At 36.2% G+C, this 21,459-nt stretch overlaps 1 protein-coding gene across 3 annotated transcripts in view; it reads right to left on the bottom strand.

Annotated features, from left to right (window-relative positions):
- The window catches only part of LOC148956001 (cell adhesion molecule Dscam2-like), a 240,243-nt gene that overhangs the window by 200,267 nt on the left and 18,517 nt on the right, over positions 1–21,459 (bottom strand). For all 3 annotated transcript variants that reach the window (XM_089093545.1, XM_089093538.1, XM_089093530.1), the window contains exon 4: positions 6,942–7,086. In XM_089093545.1, the coding sequence (XP_088949671.1) occupies positions 6,942–7,086 (145 nt within the window). The remainder of the gene's footprint in view (positions 1–6,941; positions 7,087–21,459) is intronic.

Consider the following 21,459-nt stretch of genomic DNA (forward strand, 5'->3'; position numbering starts at 1 on the left):
ATTAATCTTGAAGCCAAGTTGGCCAGCATTTTCAAGGACAGTATTGAGGAGATCCTGGAGTTTGATCTTGTTACTTTCCTTCAAGGCAATTAAATAAAAAAAACAATTTTTTTTTAACTGAAAGTAAGGAGCAAACATTAAAACTTAAAACGAGCAGAAATTATTACGTATATGAGGGGGTTTGTCCCCTAGTCAATACCCCGCTCTTTACGCTAAAGTTTGAATTTTGTTCCAATTCTTTAAGAATGACCCTTGAATCACAAAGGCCGTTTAATTAGAATAGTTAGCTCTTTATGAAAGTACTAAATAAACTTTAACATAAAGAGCGAGGTATTGACTATGGGGCAAACCCCCTTACATACGTAATAATTTCTGTACGTTTTCGGTTTTAATGTTGCTCCTTACTTTCAGTTAGAAAAAGGGTTATTTTTATTTAATTTTTGATCCTGTTTTAAATAATACTTAGAAATCCTGCGCCCCCTTCATAGAAACGTCCCTTCCCCGTTAAAATATCCTCCATGGAAAGATCCTCTCACGTAATCCCCTCCACCGACCCCGCCACTGGAAGAAATCCCTGCTGAAAACGTTTGTAAACTTCCAAATGTAATAAATACTATATATAAACAATGGACAAGGCTCATGACTTGCAGCCCTTTCCTTGGAGGCTCTGGGGGATTAAATCATCTTCAAAGACATATTTATTAGATTTTCGACTAAGCTGAACAAAATGGCTATCTGAAAATTTTGATCGAGTGGCTTTGAGAAAAAAATAAGCTTAGGAGGGAGCCTAGTTGCCCTCCAATTTTTTTGGTCACTTCAAAAGAGCACTAGAACTTTTAATTTACATTCGAATGAGCCCACTTACGATATTCTAGGACCACTCGATCAATACGATCACCCCTGGAAAAAAACAACAACAAATAAACACGCATCCGTGATCTTTCTTCTCGCGAAATATACAAAATTCCACATTCTTGCAGATAAGAGCTTGAAACCTCTACAGTAAGGTTTTCTGATATGCTGAATCTGATGGTGTAATTTTCATTAAGATTATATCTCTTTTAGGGGGTATTTCCCCCTTTTTTTGAAAATAAGGCAAATTTTTTCAGGCTCGTAACTTTTGAGGAGTAATACTAAACTTGATGAAACTTATATATTTTAAATCAGCATAAAAATCTGATTCTATTGATGAATCTATTGGTATCAAAATTTTTCTATTTCTTAGAGTTTCCGTTACTATTGAGCCTTGTCATTCTTTACTGACAGTTCGTTACCACGAACTGTTTGATATCGTCAGTGAAATCCAGATCAGCTAACTGTTTGCCTTCTCCAATTTGGATGCCGAATCCTTTACAGTCAAGGAGTATTTAGTCGACAACGAGGGTGAAGAGGAATGGAGAGAGAATAGCCTCAGCCCTGTTTTACGCCAGACATGATATGGAAATATCTAGTATTTCCTTCTCCAATTTGGATGCCGAATCCTTTACAGTCAAGGAGTATTTAGTCAACAACGAGGGCGAAGAGGAATGGAGAAAGAATAGCCTCAGCCCTGTTTTACGCCAGACATGATATGGAAACATCTAGTATTTCCTTCTTGGGTCCGAGCACAGCATTAGGTGTTTTCATCTAAAGCAACAATTAGGGCCACTATTTTACCAGGAATTCCATAGTATGGCAGGAATTTCCAGAGCAAATCTCCGTAGATGAAGTTAAAGACTTTCTCTATGTCAACGAAAATCAGGTACACACACCTCTGAAAGTTCTTACATCTTGCAGACTTGACTTCCCGTTTCTGTTGATCAAAAGGTGGTCAATTTGATTATGTATTCTCCCATCAGGGAAGTTCCTAGAATATTTATGGATTGTCTTATTTTCAAACATGGTGCTCTCAATTGTTTGAGAACTCATTTATCTCCCGAGTCCATCGCTTCCAAGGAATTCTGGGCAATAGGATCTATCATTCTCCACTTTGGCGTTGAAGTTACCAGCAAAAAAAAAATTAAATCATGCCTGGGAATATCTTTTGTCACCCCTTGAAGGGTGTTGTAGAAGCTGTCCTTTACTACGTCGTCCACATCGTTTGTAGGCGAATAGCATGCTACTACGGTTAGCTTGCATTGTTACCCAGAAATCGGGCTGTGATGATCCTTTCGTTAATGGGGTCCAATTTGTCAATGCTTTTGAGGCTGTTTTGGAGAGCATTAAGGCCACACCGCTACTTTCTTATTCTCAAATCCGCTGTGCAGGATAGTATACTGTTTATCCAGGTTTTGTTTACATGCTCCAGTTCAATGGACCTCAGAGAGCACTAGTATATCCAGGCTATAATTATGCATTTCTTTCATGATCTGTTCAGTTTTCGATAGTTGGCCTATGATTATGAAATTTCAAAAACTAATTTTTATGGGGCAGTCTGCTTTCAAAAATTACGTCGTGGGGCATCCCAAAGTCGTCAACATTGGGTAATCTCGGGATGATCCATGGTCATTATTAGATTGGGCAATTTATAACACACAACAAAAAAAAACTTTGGCTCTTTTTGGATGTTTGTATAGCATAAAGTTTACTAAGGACATGTTGCTAGACCACTATAAAACCCTCCTCGTTTATTCATGCTGGTTACTGACTGTAATTACTTACAGGCAGAGTACTAATGTCTTGGTGGTGCACAATTTCAGGAGTGTTACAGTTCCCAGCCATTAATAGACTGTCAAGATGAATAAATCGATGTACCATTTCCACCTACTCACCATCGATTATTTTAGAGGGGAATTTTTGGCGTCCTACTCTTGGCATGATTTAACCGGGGCTTTAGTTTTATTTGCGTTAGTATGCATCCCAACCGACTTCATTGCTTGAGAGATGATGGCTGCTTATCTTTGGAGTTCATTGGGGGGGGGGATCGTAGCTAGCTGGTCGGTTTAATCAGTGCATGTTATTTTGTCAAATAGAATCCCATCTATTTTCGCCCCATACCGAGCGGGTGTCAGGGAGAGGATGGCATGTAGGAATAGGTTTAACAGATGCCAGGATAGGATGCACCCGTGGAGGACTCCGGAAGTTGTAAAGAATTCATCAGAGGACCCAATAGATGTCAGAAATCTGCCTTTGAACTGGTTGTAAATAACCTCAACGATATTGACGATTTCGTCTTAGACACTGTAATATTTTAGAATATACATACCAAAGACCTTTCCTCTATATAAGGTCAAAGGCCAGTCAAAAATCAAGAAATAGTTGATAAAGCTTTCTATTAACTTAAGATAGCGTTCCATCAGTTGGCTCACATTAAAGATTTGGTCGATAGTTGATCGTCCTGGTCGAAACCCAGCTTCATACTCGTCGATAACATGAGCGATGACTGCTTGTGTTCTATAGAGGTTAGTCAGGAATCTGATTTGGTGGCTTGTCAGGCTGATAGGCCGGTAGTTTTACAATCTTTCTTCGAGCCTTTTTTATGGATTGGGCCTATTGCTGCCTTACGCTTCTGTCGTGGGACAAATTCAGTGGACCAAGTAGCTGTTATGATTATATGGTATAGAGTCGATACTTATTAGTTCCAAAGTGATACCGTCTGGTCCCCGAGCTTTACGTCCCCTTGGGGATTTGGATATTTGGCTGTTATGTCTCGGGTTTTATTGAAGGTGGTGGTATGTCACGTTTAGTCAATGGGAAGTAGATTAGAAGGTTTGGTTCCGTCAATACCTGTGGGAGTAATTTCTCCTAAAAATATTCCTTCCATTGGGCGAGCTTTATTTTGCATCATTGATATCCTCCCCTGATTATCCAGAATTACAGACGTTATAGGATCTCTCCTGATGGATCATTCTCTAACTGTTTTGAACAATTCTTGACCGTTGCCTTTCTTGAACTGGGTTTCACTGTCCTTACACTTCTCGGCGATATGTTTTTGGAGTGTCTTTCCGATTTCTCATTCAACCAGGTTTCGGGTCTTATTGGAGGTGGTGGGATGTCACATTTTGTCATTGTGAAGTAGCTTAGGATGTTTGTTTCTGTCACTACTTGTGGGCGTAATTTCTTCTCAAAATATTCCTTTTATTGGACGAGCTTTATATTCGCATCAGTGATATCTTTCCCCTATCTATCCAGGGTCACAAATGTTGTAGGATCTCTCCTTATGGATACTTCTCTGACTGTTTTGAAGAATTCGTTATTGGCTTTAGAGTGCCTTTCAACTTCACGTTGACCTTTTTTTTAGATGTTTGTAGGTTTCACGGCTATTTTGGTCAGATTTGATTTCTCTAGAGGTGTTTCTGGTCACAGAGTTGTATTATGTCTTCAGTGATCAAAGGTTTGTCATATTTAATCTTTCTACTTAAGAAGGCACTGCCAGTCTTTATTATTGTGGAGGTAGCATGTTCGTCTAAGCGATCAATCTCTTCTGAAGTTGTAAGGGGGCGGGTAGATATACTCAGTATGTCTCGTAGTTTTTTAAAGTGGTTAGTGGTATAAGTGTACGACTTTTTTGGTAGGGTCACGGAGAAGTTCTGTTCGGAATCTGGGAATCTTTATTGTCTTGGCAAGTCGTTTTAATTTTAGCTTGAGTTTAGACATCAGTAGCGAGTGGTCCGAGTCAAAATCTCCTCCACATAGTGATGCAATGATTATTACGGAAGACTTCCATGGCAGGGAAATTAAAATATACTCAATCATGTTTTCGGTCATTTCATCAGATGATTTCCATGTAGCATTTCCTCGGTGGCTGTGTTTGAAGGTGGTGTTGCTGATATATAGTTCATTCTCTCTGCAGAGGTAAATTATTCGTTCTCCTTTTGTATTAATATGCCTATGTCCATCTGGGTTCACGACATCGTTCCGACTAGCATGGCTGCTGTCCACCATTGCGTTGAAGTCAAACAACATAATTAGTTTACCGTTTTTGGGTATCTGATCAGTTATACTCTGCAATTGGAAGTAGAATTAATCACAGTTTTCTTCACTTCGAAAACAGCCCGGAGCGTATGTCTGGAAGACTGAGAGGTTATTGATGGATCATTTCAGACGGATGGTAACAATTCTTTACGATACAGGAGTGAAGTTGATCAGTGACTTTCGTTGGCTGGAGACAGAATGAAGCAGACACCCTGCCGGTGAAAATTTCGGTACGTCTTGACAATAGGAAATTGGTTCTAAGGATATTTTCTTCTCCTGCTCCTTGACATTTTCACGTCATTTGTTTAATCTTATTTCAGCCATGTTTGCCAAGCCTTGCACTACGAACTCAAAAAGCACAAACAGAAAAATAGAGATAATACAAAAAAGAGCTTTAAGATAAATATACGGTCAAGGGAAGTTCCCCTACTACTTTCTTCTGCAAAACAAACCAGTCTCCGAGGATACTTGTGCAGAAGGTATAGAATTAAGGCCGTTTCTGATCCTCGAGTTTATGTCTGCTCGAATGATGTCTGCCCATGACGTCTAGAAAAAATCTTTAGTGCCCTTATTTGTTGAGTGGCCTTAGATTTTTTGCGGTCTAAATATTAGCTGTCTTAGAATCTCCATCATTGTTTACACTATAGTAACTAGTCACCATGATTGGCTGCATAATCAGTTTTTGCATATTACATTTCAAATTCTTTGCAGCGATTCGATTTATTAAAAAAAAGTAAGAAAACAAAAGGACTAGAGTGTCTTTTAAATGTGAGATAATACCACCCTCACCCTTTGCATGCCAACAAAAGTAAGAGGGATCTCTAGCTACAAATGTAGTCAGATATATAATTGAAAATCAAATTCAAAATCAATCAAATACCTGAGGCAGCATTTAGCAATAATGATACTAATTATTCATAGCTATTTTCTAAGTTCCAACCTCAAATGGACTACTTGTAGAGTGTCTAAAAGTTTCGCGTATAGGGGGTTGATATTTTTTATCCAACTTGCATGGGCTCAGAACACAGCCCTGGAGGAAGACAACAACCAGAGAAAATTACTGCTACTTCCCCATTCTGAAATAAAATCTCCGAATTTCCCACAAAAAATACACTTATCCAATATGAACAACTTTGTTAAATTTATCACAGATTCATGTATAATTTTAATGAACATCTAGATTCAGAAACGTTCTCTATTTAGAGTATTCCTTCACAGCCTTATGTACAGAGGGCGTTAATGACAAGCTATGATAAAGTTAAGCTTTTTTAAAATACGTTTTTTCAACTGTGTTAGTTGAGGCTACTCCATTCGTATTTGTGTACTTCTAAGCTGTTTGTGTACTGCTTCTGCTATGTGGATGTTGAAGAAAATACAAGTTGTGACCTTTCGGTGAAACAAAGCTGAAGTTAAACTCAAATAGAATTAATTAGGCCGCTGTAATATCAACATTCTAAATATAACCACAAATTTTAGAGAAGGGAGAAAACTGAAAATTTTTCAATTGAATGATCGGTTGCTTTAGGCCTTCTAGGCAGTTTGATATAATAGGCTTTGTTTTCCAAGTATCGTTAGGGGTTAGAAAAAAATACTATATTTTTTTTAGTGTTGAGAGACTCTTAAAAATATGGAGGGCCCAATAAAAACTCGAAACCCGTGTGAATAATCAGCTCATAATGTTCAGTTAGGAAGGATAAGACATAGATAAGAACCTAACAGCTTTTGAAATATCGTGGTTTCAGACTTTGGGCTGAATCTGAAATCTAATACCTAATTTCTCTCGAATTGCTAATACTTCAAGTTAAGTAGGCCGTTTAAAGTAAAACTGCAAGATAATTCTCAAACCACTTTCTTCGCATTTGACCAAAAACTATATTTATGCCGAGCATAGCATTTTTTTTTATAAATATTGACAGATAAATTATATTACTCCAGCAAGATAGAATTGAAAACTCCTTAGCTTCCATCCACAGTTAGATATGCTAAAATTGATTCTGCTTTACATTTACACATTTAACTGTCTTATAACAAAAACTTTGGTACAAAACCTGTCTGTCTGAACCACTTGGAATCCATCTAGCATCCAAACAAATTTGCTGACAGGTATGCTCCATGCTTCACACATCAAAGAGAGGAAAGGTCCAGGGACTATTGTTTGCTCTAGAAATATTTGTCGGAAAACCGGGGCTGCATCTGAAAGAAAATATGTAGAAATTTAAATCCACCTCTCTTCAGTTACATAAATCATAAATCATTATTTCTGTTAATTAAAGAGCTTGTTGTTGAATCATTCTGTATTAATCGGGTAGCCTCTGTAAAATATCTAGGATGGATGAGACTTTTAGTTATTAGAAGCATGTACAGTGTACATCATCCTAAATCGCGTGGAACTTGGGGATTCTTAGAAAGTTGGAAACTTTTTTTTCCATTTAATATGCTTAGGTGAATATATTTCTCTCTTGTTTCCTTTATTTATTATTGTTAGGTTTTCACATACATATCTTTCATCTGCAAATTGTGACAATCGGAATTCGCTTTCCACCCGACAAATGTTTGGGTAATCCTCAAAAGAGTATAAAACCCCTACCTTGTAGTACCTGTTATGTACATCCTGCTGTTTAAATCTTTATGTTATACTTCTTGGTCGAATGCTAAAGGTTTAATATCTTTTTGACATTCCTTTGTAGCCTTCGGAGCATAACGTAATAAAAATTTGAAATAAATTTAAAATTCGACCCTACTAGACAATTCTAGCAAGCAAGGTTATCAATTCTTGTGTAGTTGACCAGAGTCATCTACAACTTTTCCTAATTACGTCTCTGTTTTTAGATTTCAATTCAGAAAGATTTAAAAACCAACAAAGAGAAAAATCTAAAAAAAACAACAACAAACAAACGAGACTGTGGCCAGTGGAGAGAAAAGAAAACAACAAATGCAAAACAACGCGGATATTTCGCCTGTATCCAAACAAGGCGTCTTCAGCACGAAAGAAACACAAGAAGAACAGGATAAAAAAAAACCAAGATAAAACTAAAAACTAATGAAAACCCCCCAAAAAAAAACAAACAAAAAAAAAAAAAAAATGTACAATTGGCGCAAACTGATCCACGTAGGGAAAAGATGCTATTATAGAGTTACTTCAGTGAGGACACCAGAGTAACTGAGGAAAGATTTAAATTTCAAGACAAGAAGACAACTTCTGAAATAAATGTTTTCTTGTAGCAAAATAGTACCATCTTTAGTATCAAATCGCTGGTGGTAGCCCGATGGTAAACTACGTGAACAGCTAGTTAATATTTCATTCTTAAACCCTCTTTTAACAATAAAAGCTATAGCTATTTTTACAACAAACGCTTGGTTTGACGAACAAAAAACCAATTGTTTCTATTGGGAAAAATTGCTTGGGTGAACAAACCATAAACAAGGAACTCGTTGAATAAAACAAGTCAGTTTCTCAATTCACTTTTTCAGTTTCCTGACAAATAGATTTTATTTAATAGTCCTAAATGTTTTTGAAAATTGGAATGTTTAAAGGCAGACTAGGCAGGGGCGTTAAATATAAAACTACGTTAAATATAAAATATATTTCATAATATTAATTATCAAATTTTTATAAATTACGCTGGGGCGCTATTATAAAACAGAAAATTTCTTTAACAGCAAAACAGCAGCAAAATTATTCTACAGATTTTACATATTTTCTCTATCACTGGTTATCACTGGTATTTTTTAACACGGATTAAAGTTTTGATGTATTTTTTTCCTTTTTTATTAGAACCATTAGTATTTTTTTTAGAAAGACGATAAGTTTTGAAGGAAAACAATAGGAACATCTTAAACAAAGCATTTCTTCAAGCAGGAAAAAGAATTCAGTTGAACAAACCATTAATCAATAACTTGATTATCAAGTTAGTTTCTTAATTAAACTTTTTAGTTTCTTGGTCATTGAATTTGGTTTAAAAATTCTTGCAAAGCCAAGGAAATCAAAATAGAAAAAATGTCTTGTCCCCGGGGACCGTCTTAGGCCTATTCCTACTTGAGAACTGCAATTTTCTATTAATTTTATCGATTGTTTGAAATTGTGAAGTTTTTTGGACAGCGGCATATTCTCGCCAGTATTGACACATTGAACTGGGACAATATATAGCAAAACTAATTGGATAAACATGGCAATGGTTGCCATTCCTAGAAATTGCAATATTAATAGCCTGTAGATTTGCAAAAGATTATCAAATCTTCAAAGGAAAACTAAACCTTCTCAAGCTCCTTGATCTCATGTATTTTAACTCGTATGTTGCTGATTTTACCCATTTATTTATTCATTTAATATCCACTACTGTCCAATTGAGCTCCTAGATTGACAGTTTTATATGAGAATCGTGTTTCTCACTAAACACGCTCAAATAATCAGATTTCATTTTAATGTCCTTGGTACTCAAACAATCGTGAATATTTATAAAAGTTAGAGCCGTGATTCCCAGAGTGGGGCACATGCTCCACCGATGGAGCATGGCAATAGAATGGTGGGTCATGGGCAGGACTTGCACCCTTAGACTGACTTTACTTTAAAGCCTCTATTATAAAAAAAAAATATTTTCATGTGTAATGACGTCACAACCAAATACATTTAAAGAGCACAAAAAACATTATAGTTTTGTAATGACTTTGTACACTACATAAAATGGGTTTGCGTGTAACTAAACCTATGTAACTGAGTATCTGTGCACCCCAATCCCATTTAACTGAACCCTCATGCAACTGAACCTCCATTTAAATGGACCCCGTACAACTCAGTCCATGTGCAGCTCAACCTCAATTAAGTAAGCCGTCGTTTGACTGAGCCCCCGTACAAATAAACCTCATTTAACTAGACCCTCGTTGAACTGGTCCTCCGTTTAGATTAATCTTCTTTTAAATTAATCCTTATGAAACTCAACCATATTTAAACTAAACCTTGTTTCACTGAACTCAACCCGAGGCCCAAAAATATGTTTAAAATAGTATTGATTAGAAGCACAAAATAGGCTTTTGCTTCGTTCAGAGTTTCTGTCTTATATTACCCATTCTGGCAACCTAAAACTAATTTGGACCAAAGACAAAGAACCGGCAGTGTTGCCATGTTTTGAGCATAACGTATAGCCCAAACAGGAGCAATCACTAGCCCCAAAATAGCCCAAAGTAGCCCAAAAATACCAAACGCTATTATAACCCTATTATAACACTGTTATGGGTAAAACGAGGAAGAAATGCAATCGGCATATCAGATAGCCTACGCATAAATATAAGTCAAAATCGAACTTGAGGTCTGCGAGCAAACAAAACTTGCAACCCCTCCAAGTAAGCCGGCGTAAAATTGGCAAGTGGTTCACTGAAAACATAGAATATATAAAACCAAAAAGGAAAATTTTTCTTTACAAACTCGGTTCATTGCATGCATATCATGATTAAACAGTTCGTGGTAACGAACTGTAAGTAAGGAGCGACCCGGCTCAATAGTAACCGAAACTCTAAAAAACGAAATTTTAATACCAATAGGTACATCAAAATATTCAGATATTTATGCTAATTTCAAATATATAAGTTTCATCAAGTTTAGTGTTACCCATCAAAAGTTACGCGCCCGAGAAAATTTTCCGTATTGTCGAAAAAAGGGAGAAACATCCCCTAAAAGTCATAGAACTTTAATAAAAATCACACCATCAGATTCAGCGTATCACAGAACCCTACTATAGAAGTTTCAAGCTTCTATCTGCAAAAATGTGGAATTCTGTATGTTTTGCCAGAAGATCATGGATGCGTCTTTATTTGTTTTTTTTTCCATGAGTGATCGTTTCGATCCAATAGTCCTAGAATATCATGAGAAGGCGCATTCGAACGGAAATTAAACGTTCTAGTGCCATTTTGAAGTGACAAAAAAAAATAGAGGGCGAATTGGCCCCCTCCCACGCTCATTTTTTCCCCAAAGTCACCGAATCGAAATTTTGAGATAGCCACTTTGTTCAGCATATTCGAAAATCTAATAAATATGTCTTTGAGGATGGTTATTGGGAAGTATACAGACGTTTTCGGGAGGGATTTCTTTCTGGTGATGTGGGGGGGGGGGGGAGTCAGAGAAGGGGGTTACGGGGGATGATCTTTCCATGGAGGACGTTTTCTTGGGGGAAGGGAATTTCTACGAACAGAAATTTTTACACATATGAGGGGGTTCGCCCCCTAGTCATTACCTCACTCTTTACGCTAAAGCTTTTTTTAGTACTTTCAAAAGAGCCATCTATTCTAATTAACCGGCCTTTGTAATTAAGGGTTAGTGATCCGAACAAAATTCGAATTTTAGAGTAAAGAGCGAGGTATTGACGGGGGGGGGCGAACTACCTAATATACGTATTAAAAACATACGAATATAGAAGTTCGTTACGTAAGTTAATTCATAAGTTACGTCACAACAAAATTTCGAGAAAGCCATTTAGCCAAAAAAAGTAAAATTAATATGCAAATTTTGTTTTAATTATTCATGTACGGTTACCCAAAATCAAAGCTGAATTTATTCAAAAACGTTCAGAAATTAAATAAAAAACAAGTATTTTTTAACTGAAAGTAAGGAGCGACATTAAAACTTAAAACGAACAGAAATCATTCCGTACGGTATATGAAATTGCTAATGTTTACACCATTGTTTACATTTTCTGATGCTCACTGTCTCGCATTTGCAGGTAATCTTCATTGCCGCTTATTCTTGAACCGCATACTCCCTTGTTCTCACTGTGGCATATCTTTCAGCCGCATATTTCTTTGATTTTTCCTCTTGTTTTTGAGTAGTTTTAATTCTTCCTGTCGCTTATCTTCGAATCATATGTTTCTTAGCTCTTTACTTTTGCTTTTGACTCGTTGTAACTGTTGCCGAAGGAAGTATTCTGACTGTATATACTTGTTCTTCATTATCGTTTATCATTACTTTAAACATTTTTTATTTTCCTCAGACACTACCAGCCCTTTGAACAGCTCTGTGTACAGTTACAATTAAGCTAAATTACCTGTTCCTCTTTTGTGTCTGACTCCAAGATCCTTCTCCGTGATTGAATTTTTTAAACTAACAAAATTCACCCTGTCTTCTTGGCTAATTTCGTTGGGATTCCGAAACATTCAGAATGCGAAGTTTCATTACATTTTTCGATAACTTTACACTCTGATTTCTTACGTCTAGCATTCAGAACCAGAAGTTCAGAAAAAATAGGTGTCAGGGTATTATGCGTATATATTATGTTTATTGGGACGGTAGAGTAGACGTTCTAGATACTTTTATTTTCAAGGAATGGTGATGAAGATATGGGATGGGGTACCCAAAAATTAGAAGGGGATATCCACAGTCAAGACAAATTATATTTATATTGTGGTTCAAATCTACAAAGAAGGTAAATGAACAAATAGGTAAAATTTTCAAACATGATTTTTTTTTTTTGTGTTTCAAGCGAATTTAATTTATAGCCCAAAAGTAGCAAGATTTAAAACATTATAGCCCCAAAACCCGCCTCGCGGGTTTTTAGCAACTTGTCCCGCGAAGCTGAAAATTTTATAGCCCAATTGGCGGGAAATAGCCCTACCTGGCAACACTGAAAACCGGCAGAGCCGCGATTGTAACTAATTTCTGTCACTAGCAGCCAATAAAAATGCTTCTCTTTCAGGATGCTGCTTGCCCGTATCTTTTCATGCATGGCAAGGTTAATAGTTGCTCCATTCAAGCAGGAATTTGTCGAGTTTGAATCAAATCAAACTTTAGTCATTTAGATGGAAACTGGCAGTTTCCATCTAAATGACTAAAGTTTGATTTGTTTCCCCATAATTGATAAAATATTATAAAAAAATATTTTTAATGTGTTAATGAGGAAGAGCGAGGGTTGCTTAGTTTAGGCCTTAGTTTTGGTAAATATCTACCAAATCATGTTATTGACTTACGCATAAAGTGAATATACCACTCAATGCCCTTTTTTATGCTGATTACGAATATAATAATCATTTCTATCGGAAATGAATTTCAGCCCCCCCCCCTTTATATGCCAATTCAAGGTATATATTTCTACATTAGGGGGGGGTGGGTAAAGTTTAAACTTACCTCCCATTTACATCAGAAACAAAATTAGTCTTTAGTCTAGGAATACACACAAGCAAGGCCGTACCCAGGATTTATTTTCGGAGGGGGTTTTACTAAAAGATTTTTTTGTCGGGGGGGGGGGAGGGGGTTACACAAAAAATCCTCAAAAAACGCAAGCAAAATTTGTTTATATCCATTTTTGCTAGGTTTTTACGAGTCAAACAAACATTTCGGGTGGGATTCAAACCCCCCTAACCTCCCCCCTCTGGGTACGGCCTTGCACATAAGTCAGAAATAATTTGAAGAAAAATTGAGAAATGTTGGGAAGAAAGCAAAGTTTTACAGGCTCAAAAATTACGGCTGGAAAAAAAAATTATAAAAGAGTAGTGTGACGGTGGTGATTATTATGATTGTAAGCAGTTTTGAATAGTCAACCAATCAATATTTATTTGGTAATTTCGGATGAAATATGCTATGTAACACGAAACCAGTCACCAATGAATGCACACCTTTATGAATGGGGAAATAAAACACTAATTCCTAGAATTCATAAGATTATCCATTTCAGTGTCCCTACAATGTTCCAGTGACCGGCTAGTGGTGGGAAGAAAGAGAAAGAAAAAGAAGACTCCTTTGGGTACTCGGAACCTTTTCGTAATTTTTGAGAATTTGTTTCATAATTAATTTTAGCGTTGAAATGAAAATAAATAGCTTCTATCATTAAGGAGTGTGAATTGTATTCAGATGAATTTTTTCACCTGGTACTTTTTTTTCAAAACTTTTTTTTCTTTCCACTTGCAGAGGTAACTTGGAGGGGGAGTAATCAAGAGGGGGATTTTAAACACCGGTATGAGGATTTCCAACTAAGGAGACTTCAGTGGTAAACCTTACCTTAATCAGTGGATTTCAGTGGAAATACATACCTTTCTCGATAACGTATACTATATGTAAATAATGAACGAATCGCCCTGAAGACTGTGGGAAGTTTGACATCCGAAAAGACATAATTATTGGATCTTTGAACAATGCTGAACAAAAAGTTCTCATAAAATTTTGATCAGAAGTGTTTTGGGGTATGATAGTCTTGGGGCGAGGGGGACAATGGTTGCCCTCCGTTCACTTTTGACTCTTAAAATGGGCACTAGAACTTCCAAATTACAATCAAATAAACCCCCTCCGGTCTGAAATTTATACAAACAATCGTTCCATAAAAACCTTATATGCCCTGGGGCACAATTTAAAACCCTTGTCCCACGACTCTGGAGGGTTGTGTCAGCCTCAAAGGCCTTGGACTATATTTCGAACAAAGAACTATCTCAAAAGTTTCTGTCAGATGCATTTGGGTAAAATACGATGTATGGAGGGTAATAGCTGCCCTTCGATCACTTTGACCCTTGATAGGGCACTAGAACTTCTCGTTCCCAATCCAATGAGCACCCCTCCCCCCGAATATCTTAAAATTGTGATGGGAAAGAATGGGCGTGGTGGGGGACTGGTTACTCTCCAATCCCTTTCGACTATTGAAGAGGGCACTAGCCGTTTCAATTTCCAATCGAAAGAGCCCTTTTTGGAGTTTCTATGACAACTCCTTCTATACGAAGTGCTCTGGTCTAAAAGAAAAAAATATATATTATGTCCACGTTACTCTTTACTGAGGCAGTGCTATTGCGCTGCCTATGATAGGACGTTTTTTATGCTAAAAACTTTATTGTAAAGAAAAAAGTATTGAGGAGAGAAGCAACCCCTTCATATACGAAACAATTTCTATTCGTTTTGAATTTTAATGTAGCTCCTTACTCCTTGCAGTTTAAAAGACATGTTTTTTTTTAGTTAATTAAATAAAAAACAAGTTTTTCCAACTGAAAGTAAGGAGCAACGTTAAAACCTAACGCACGGAAACTATTCCATATATAAGGGGGGCTGTCCCTCCCCACCATAAACTCTTTACGCTAAAGTTCTCTTTTTGTACTAATTCTTTAAGAACAAATAATGAAATGCAAACGTCGTTTGACTGGAACAAGAAGCTTTTTCACTGTAATAAAAAGACTTTCCCGTGGAGAGCGAGGTATTGAGGAGGAGGCAAACCCCTTAATAGATAGAATAATTTCTGTTCATATTAAGTTTCAATATTGTTCTGACTTTCAGCTGAAAAAAAAATACTTTTTTTATTTAATTACATAAGCATGTGATCTACTCCTTAACTACATAGCTTGTTCACTTACAGCCGCGTGAAAATTCACGTTTTCATAAATATTTCTTTTGATGAAGTAATAAATGCTTGACCTACGATTTTTCGAAGCAATTATTGAAAGCTTGAAGTTAAATTTCTAGCTGATTTTCCTAGCTAGACTTTTTAGATTTCTAGCTAATTCTACCTTCCTCAATATGTAAGCATTTGATCTCCTTCTGGATTTTTATATGTATTTACTTTCAGCCTGCTATGTTCCATAAATACGTCTTTTGATGAGCTAAAAGACGTTTGACAATCCTTGTCGAAGAACCATGATCTTCGAAAAAGCAAAGCATCCGTCTGAGGGACCTAATACTAACTAAGAAAGACAAAGAGCAGTATTTTCCTACTTCTTATGGTGAACAAAACCAATAGTCGATTTAAATCAAACAAAAAATCAGAATAAATAATTCATCTAAAGTAAAATATGTAAAAGATTAAAACTAAACTGTAGGTTGCTCGTCTTCTGATAATCACTTTTCTTATACCTACCCACTTTGTTACTAGGTGAATGTCCCTTTCTTATTTGGACTTTACGCGTCGGTTCTAACCAGAATTGTGCATACCGATAGAAAATTAGCTAAATAATTATATTTATAGCTAATAAACCTTCCTCATTATATAAGTATCTGGTCCCCTTTCTAATTCTATTTCCCGTTAACTTACAGCTCGTGAAAAGTCACGTTTGCGTAGATATGTCTTATGGTGAACTAATAAATGCTTGACATGTGACCCTTTTAGAAGCAATTATGTGAACCGTGATCATCCAAAAAAGCAAAGCAAGTGTCTCAAGTGGAAGGAGCTACTCAGTAAGAAAGAGAAGTGTTTTACCCATTTCTCCGTCGAACTTAAAAAGTTCCTGCTTTATCAATATCATATCTATTGCGAGCGATAGAAATTTGGAAAGATACACATGCAAGGTGACTTCTGACAAAAAAATCAATAGTTGTGGATATTATGGCAGTTGTAAAAATTAGTTTAGAAATATAATTGAGTAAATGAAGCGTTAAAGAGCTACATTAAAGGTGATATTCTCTGAATTCTAGCTTGTATTTTACAACAGATACATCACTGTTAACTGATAATTACAAAATCTATTCTTAATCAGAAATTTCCAGACTGGGAAATTCAAGACAGAGTTGTTATATTGACGATCATATAACTGTGGAAGTTAATTATAGATCGTCTTTTCCACTGGCTGATTGTCCATAACAAGGTAGCAGTAATTAAAGACCCCAAGCTTCAAAAAATGAATTTAAGGACCACAAAAATGTAAAATGATTCTATAGCTGTTTGTCTGCAAATAAAATGGCAAAAACTTTCTTTCATATTTTTCAAACACACTTCTATCGGCAGTGGAACAATGTAGCATTATATTTTTGGTGGAGGGAGCCTTAGCACAGTCAAGTCAATCAATTTTTTTACCCTTAACTGAGTGTGTTCGAGCTTCTTTTGATACTAATATTTTCCCAGATTTACTTGAAAGGGTAAGGGTAATAGTTCTTTTTAAGGTAATTTATGAAGTAATCAGTCAAATAATTACAGAACAATCTATCTCCTGTCAGTATTCAACAAGATTTTTGAGAAGGCCATACTATCAAGACTCAAGAGCCTTCTTAATGCAAAACAGTTCCTTCATGAATTTCAGCTTAGGTTTCATGCCTGTCATTCAATTTAGCACGCATGTTTATCGTGTTGTAGATTTATTCATTCGGGTTTAGATCTTGTTTTTATCTTAATTACGCCTTCTTTAGGAGGCATTCGACTCCTTACAATATGATATTCTTATTGGAAAACTTGGCTACATTGGAGTGCAAGGAAACACTAGCATTTGGTTTCATTTTTATCTTTCGAACTGAAATATGTTTGGTAGCGTGAACCATATAAATGACTTTGAGGTTGAAACTGGGGTCCCACAAGGGTGTATCCTTGGCCCAACTTTTTTTAAAATTTATACTAATGATATTTTATGTGTAAGAAAAATGTACATTCCAAAGTGTTTTTGCCACTTGTGTCATCCCATTAGTGCTTGTGAACCAAGGTACCAGTAAGATTACGATAACTCCCTATTTGCTTTTGCTGAATACAGTACATTATTTACGGTAGCATTTGACCATTTGAATAGAAAATATTCTTACTTTATTTGAGAGAGTTCTTTCATGGTTTAATGCTAGCTATTTTAGAATCTATCTTGATAAAAATTTGCCTTACAAATTCCACGTTAATACATTAAAAGTGAAGATTGCCAAACAATCTTGGCATCTTACGTAAGCTGAAGCACATATTAACCGGATCTATCATCCAGTACCTTTACTTCATCTTTATCCAATCACATATTTCTTATTGCCCTGCCATATGGATATCTGCTTTCCAGTCAAATTTGCGGAATATAGTGTCTCTTGATACGTTAGACAGACTAGTTATAAACTTTGTAAATCTATCTGGTATTATATCCATCTTAAATTTCTGTTCAATTATTTCCTTGTATTTACTTTGTTTACTTTTGCACCGCTACATGGACAGGCCAAATAGGCCCCCTAGGCCCGGGCTTGGGGTCGCAAAATGCAAGGTGGCACAATAATTTATCACCGAGGGATTTTTTTCTCAACAAAAACTAGACTGATGTCAAAACTAGGTTATCGTCAAAATGCCAGGTGCACTCCGCCGCCGCGCAAATCATGCCGCAGAAATCACCAAGCATACAAGTCAACTATTGAGCTTTTATCCCAACGATCTTGACCCTATGATTGCAGATGAATGCTTACCGTTTGAAACCCTTCTTGGAACAAAATACTGATGAAGGAAAAAAACATGACTCTAACTGACGTTAGCAAGCTTGCGTCATTTTAATGCAGTTGAAATCTATCCAAACATTGGAACTGCCTTAAGAATGGGTCTTAATGTGCCTGCCACAAACTGCACAAAAGAAAAATTCTTCAGCACCATTCGTTGGGTGAAGAACTACTTGAGATCATCAAACAACCGTGCTAGATAGACATCATTATTCCTGCTCACTATTGAGGGAAGGCTGACTTATGAGACGCTGTACGATGGCACCAAAGACACCCAGGGGCATCTTATAAGACGAGGTAAGGGTTCAGTCCCCCCCCGATAAATTGGAGAAAAAATTATTATATAGCCCATGCCCCATGACTATCTGGTATTATCCCCTCCCCCCAATAAAAATGCTGGAGCTGCGCCCCTTTAGACACCTTCGGACGGAAGAAGGCAAGCAGGAAGGCTTTATCAATTGGCTTTGAAAATAAATAGTCTTACTTACAAAATAATCTATAATGCGTATATGTTTTTATGTATTACTATTTACCAATGGATCAAACTTATTTCCAATACTTTGTTGGTTTACTTAATTAAGTTAATAATCTTAAGGCACAAATATTTGATTCTCAAATTATTATCATAATTAATAATATTTTGTGATAAAATAAAAATTGTCATCATAAAGATTATTTTCTTAAGGAAAATTGTCCTTCCCTCGCATGGTGTGAATACAGAGTGGTAAAAAATATTGGGCCTAGAAGCATCAAAGCTGTAAATCCAGCCCTGTACATGGGATGCTTCTAATTGCATTCCAGGCTCCTCTTTTTGAGTCTAACAGCTGGTCATTTTATTTGAGTTGTTCTGACGACTTCTGACTACAAAAGAGTCTCTGTCACGCTTTGCATTCGATCTGATTTTAGCTGGTTGATCTGATCTGAGACGGATGCTTTGCTTTTTCGAAGATCATGGTTCTTCGACAAGGATTGTCAAATGTATAAAAATCCAGGAGGAGATCAAATGCTTACATATTGAGGAAGGTAGAATTGCCTAGAAAGCTAGAAAGCATAGCTAGGCAAATCAGCTAGAAATTTAGCTTCAAGCTTTTAATAATTGCTTTGAAAAACAATCGCAGGTCAAATATTTATTAGTTCATCAAAAGAAATATTTATGAGAACGTGACTTTTCACGAGGCTGTAAGTGAACAAGCTATATAGTTAAGGAGTAGATCACATGCTTGTGTAATTAAATAAAAAACAACATTTTTTCAGCTGAAAGTAAGAGCAACATTGAAACTTAAGATGAACAGAAACTATTACGTCTAATAAGGCGTTTACCCCCTCCTCAATACATCGCTCTCCATGGTAAAGTCTTTTTATTCCAGTGAAAAAGCTTCTTGTTCGATTTAAACGACGTTTGCATTTCATGAGTCGTTCTTAAAGAATTGATACAAAAAGAGAACTTTAGCGTAAAGAGTTGGAGTTGGTGAGGGGCAGCCCCTCCTTATATATGGAATAATTCTGTGCGTTAAGTTTTAATGTTGCTCCTTACTTTCAGTTGGAAAAACTTGTTTTTTATTTAATTAAGTAAAAAAAACACGTTTTTTTCAACTGAGAACAAGGAGCTACATTAAAATTCGAAACGAACAGAAATTGTTGCGTATATGAAGGGGTTGCTTCTCTCCTCAATACTTTTCTCTTTACACTAACGTTTTTAGCATTAAAAAAAACTCCTATCATAGGCAGCGCAATAGCACTGCCTAAGTAAAGAGCGATGTGGGCGTAATATATATATATATATATATATATATATATATATATATTACCAGGGCGCTTTGTATAGAAGGAGTTGTCGTAAAAACTTGAAAAGGGGCTCATTCGATTGAAAATTGAAACAGCTGGTGCTCTTTTTAACAGTCAAAAGTGATTGGAGAGTAAGCTGCCCCCCCCCCCCATAAATAGTCCTACTTACAAAATAATCTATAATGCGTATATGTATTTATGTGTTACTATTTACCAATGGATCAAACTTATTTCCAATACTTTGTTGGTTTATTTAATTTACTTAATACTCTTAAGGTACAAACATTTGATTCTCAAAATTATTATCATAATTAATAATATTTTGTGATAAAATGAAAAGTGTCATCATAAAGGTTAGTTTCTTAAGGAAAATTTCCCCCTCCCTCGCATGGTTTGAATAAAGAGTGGTCAAAAATGTTGGGCCTAGAAGCATCAAAGCTGTAAATGCAGTCCTGTACACGGGGCGCTTCTAATTGCATTCCAGGCTCCTCTTTTTGAATCTAACAGCTGGTCATTTTACTTGAGTTGTCCTGGTTTTTGTGGGCCTTATCAGGCCTTATTTTACCTGAGATGTTCTGACCAGTGTTGCGAACGCCTTGAAATAAATTCTACCGGTTTTTCAAATAAAATTGTACCACAAGAGATTAATTTGTTCCATCTGAAGAGTACATTAAACTTCTGTCGCAACAAGAGAAATTTTTTCGTTAAACTAAAACTTGAACATATATCCAAGTAAGAAAAGATTAAGTAAATCCAACATGTAATGGAGAATTTGATTGTACCAACAAATTTCAAAATGTACCGTATTGTATTAGGACCTCCAAATTGTACCAAAACGGTACAATTGTACTGCGTCGGCAACACTGGTTCTGACTACAAAAGAGTCTCTGCCACGCTCTGATTTTAGCCCTCTGGTTTTGCCTTGAAGAGTATGGATTGAATATGCTTCCAATCGTTGCTCGAGGATGGTATTCCCAGGGGAGGATCCTGGATTTCTTAGGGGGGGCTGCAATATAGGTTGATCCGATAAAGTTGCGTTAGGAGCAAGTTTAATTAACGCCAATTTTTGTTAATTAAGTAAATTACACTACTTTAGACTATTTTAGGGGGGCATGCACCCCCTCGACCCCCTGGATCCGCCACTGGTTATTCCTTGGCACCTTAGGCACCAAATATCGGTTGGTTGATTTATTAAATTTAAATTTTAATCTATAAATATATTTATTTATTTATTATGATGTTTTTTTTCATAATTTTAATTTATTTTCAATAAGTGTCGTTTTTCTTTTTAAATATATATTGATTGATTTTGATTTGTTTTTTGCTTTTTCTTATTTTCGAGTAGGTTATAAAAGAGGGTCTTACGTATGTATTCAGTAAATAAAAAAAAAGTTTTTTCTACTGAAAATAAGGAGCAACATTAAAACACTAAGCGAGCACAAACTATTCCATAAATGAAGGCGACTGCCGCCTCATATATACCCCTCTCTTCGCGCTTCAGTCCTTTAATACTTCTAAAAAAGGTTCTGATTCTAATCAAACGGCCCTTGTGTTTAAGGAATCTTTTTTAAAGTAATGGGACGAAGAGTAAAACTTCAGCGTAAAGAGCGAGGTATATTGGAGCGAGCAGCCCCCCTCATACACAGAGGAGTTTCTGTTCGCTTCAAGTTTTA

The sequence above is a fragment of the Artemia sp. Qi Xiang Cuo genome, chromosome 1 (assembly GCF_049724085.1).
Source record: "Artemia sp. Qi Xiang Cuo chromosome 1, ASM4972408v1, whole genome shotgun sequence".
Classification (NCBI taxonomy): domain Eukaryota; kingdom Metazoa; phylum Arthropoda; class Branchiopoda; order Anostraca; family Artemiidae; genus Artemia; species Artemia sp. Qi Xiang Cuo.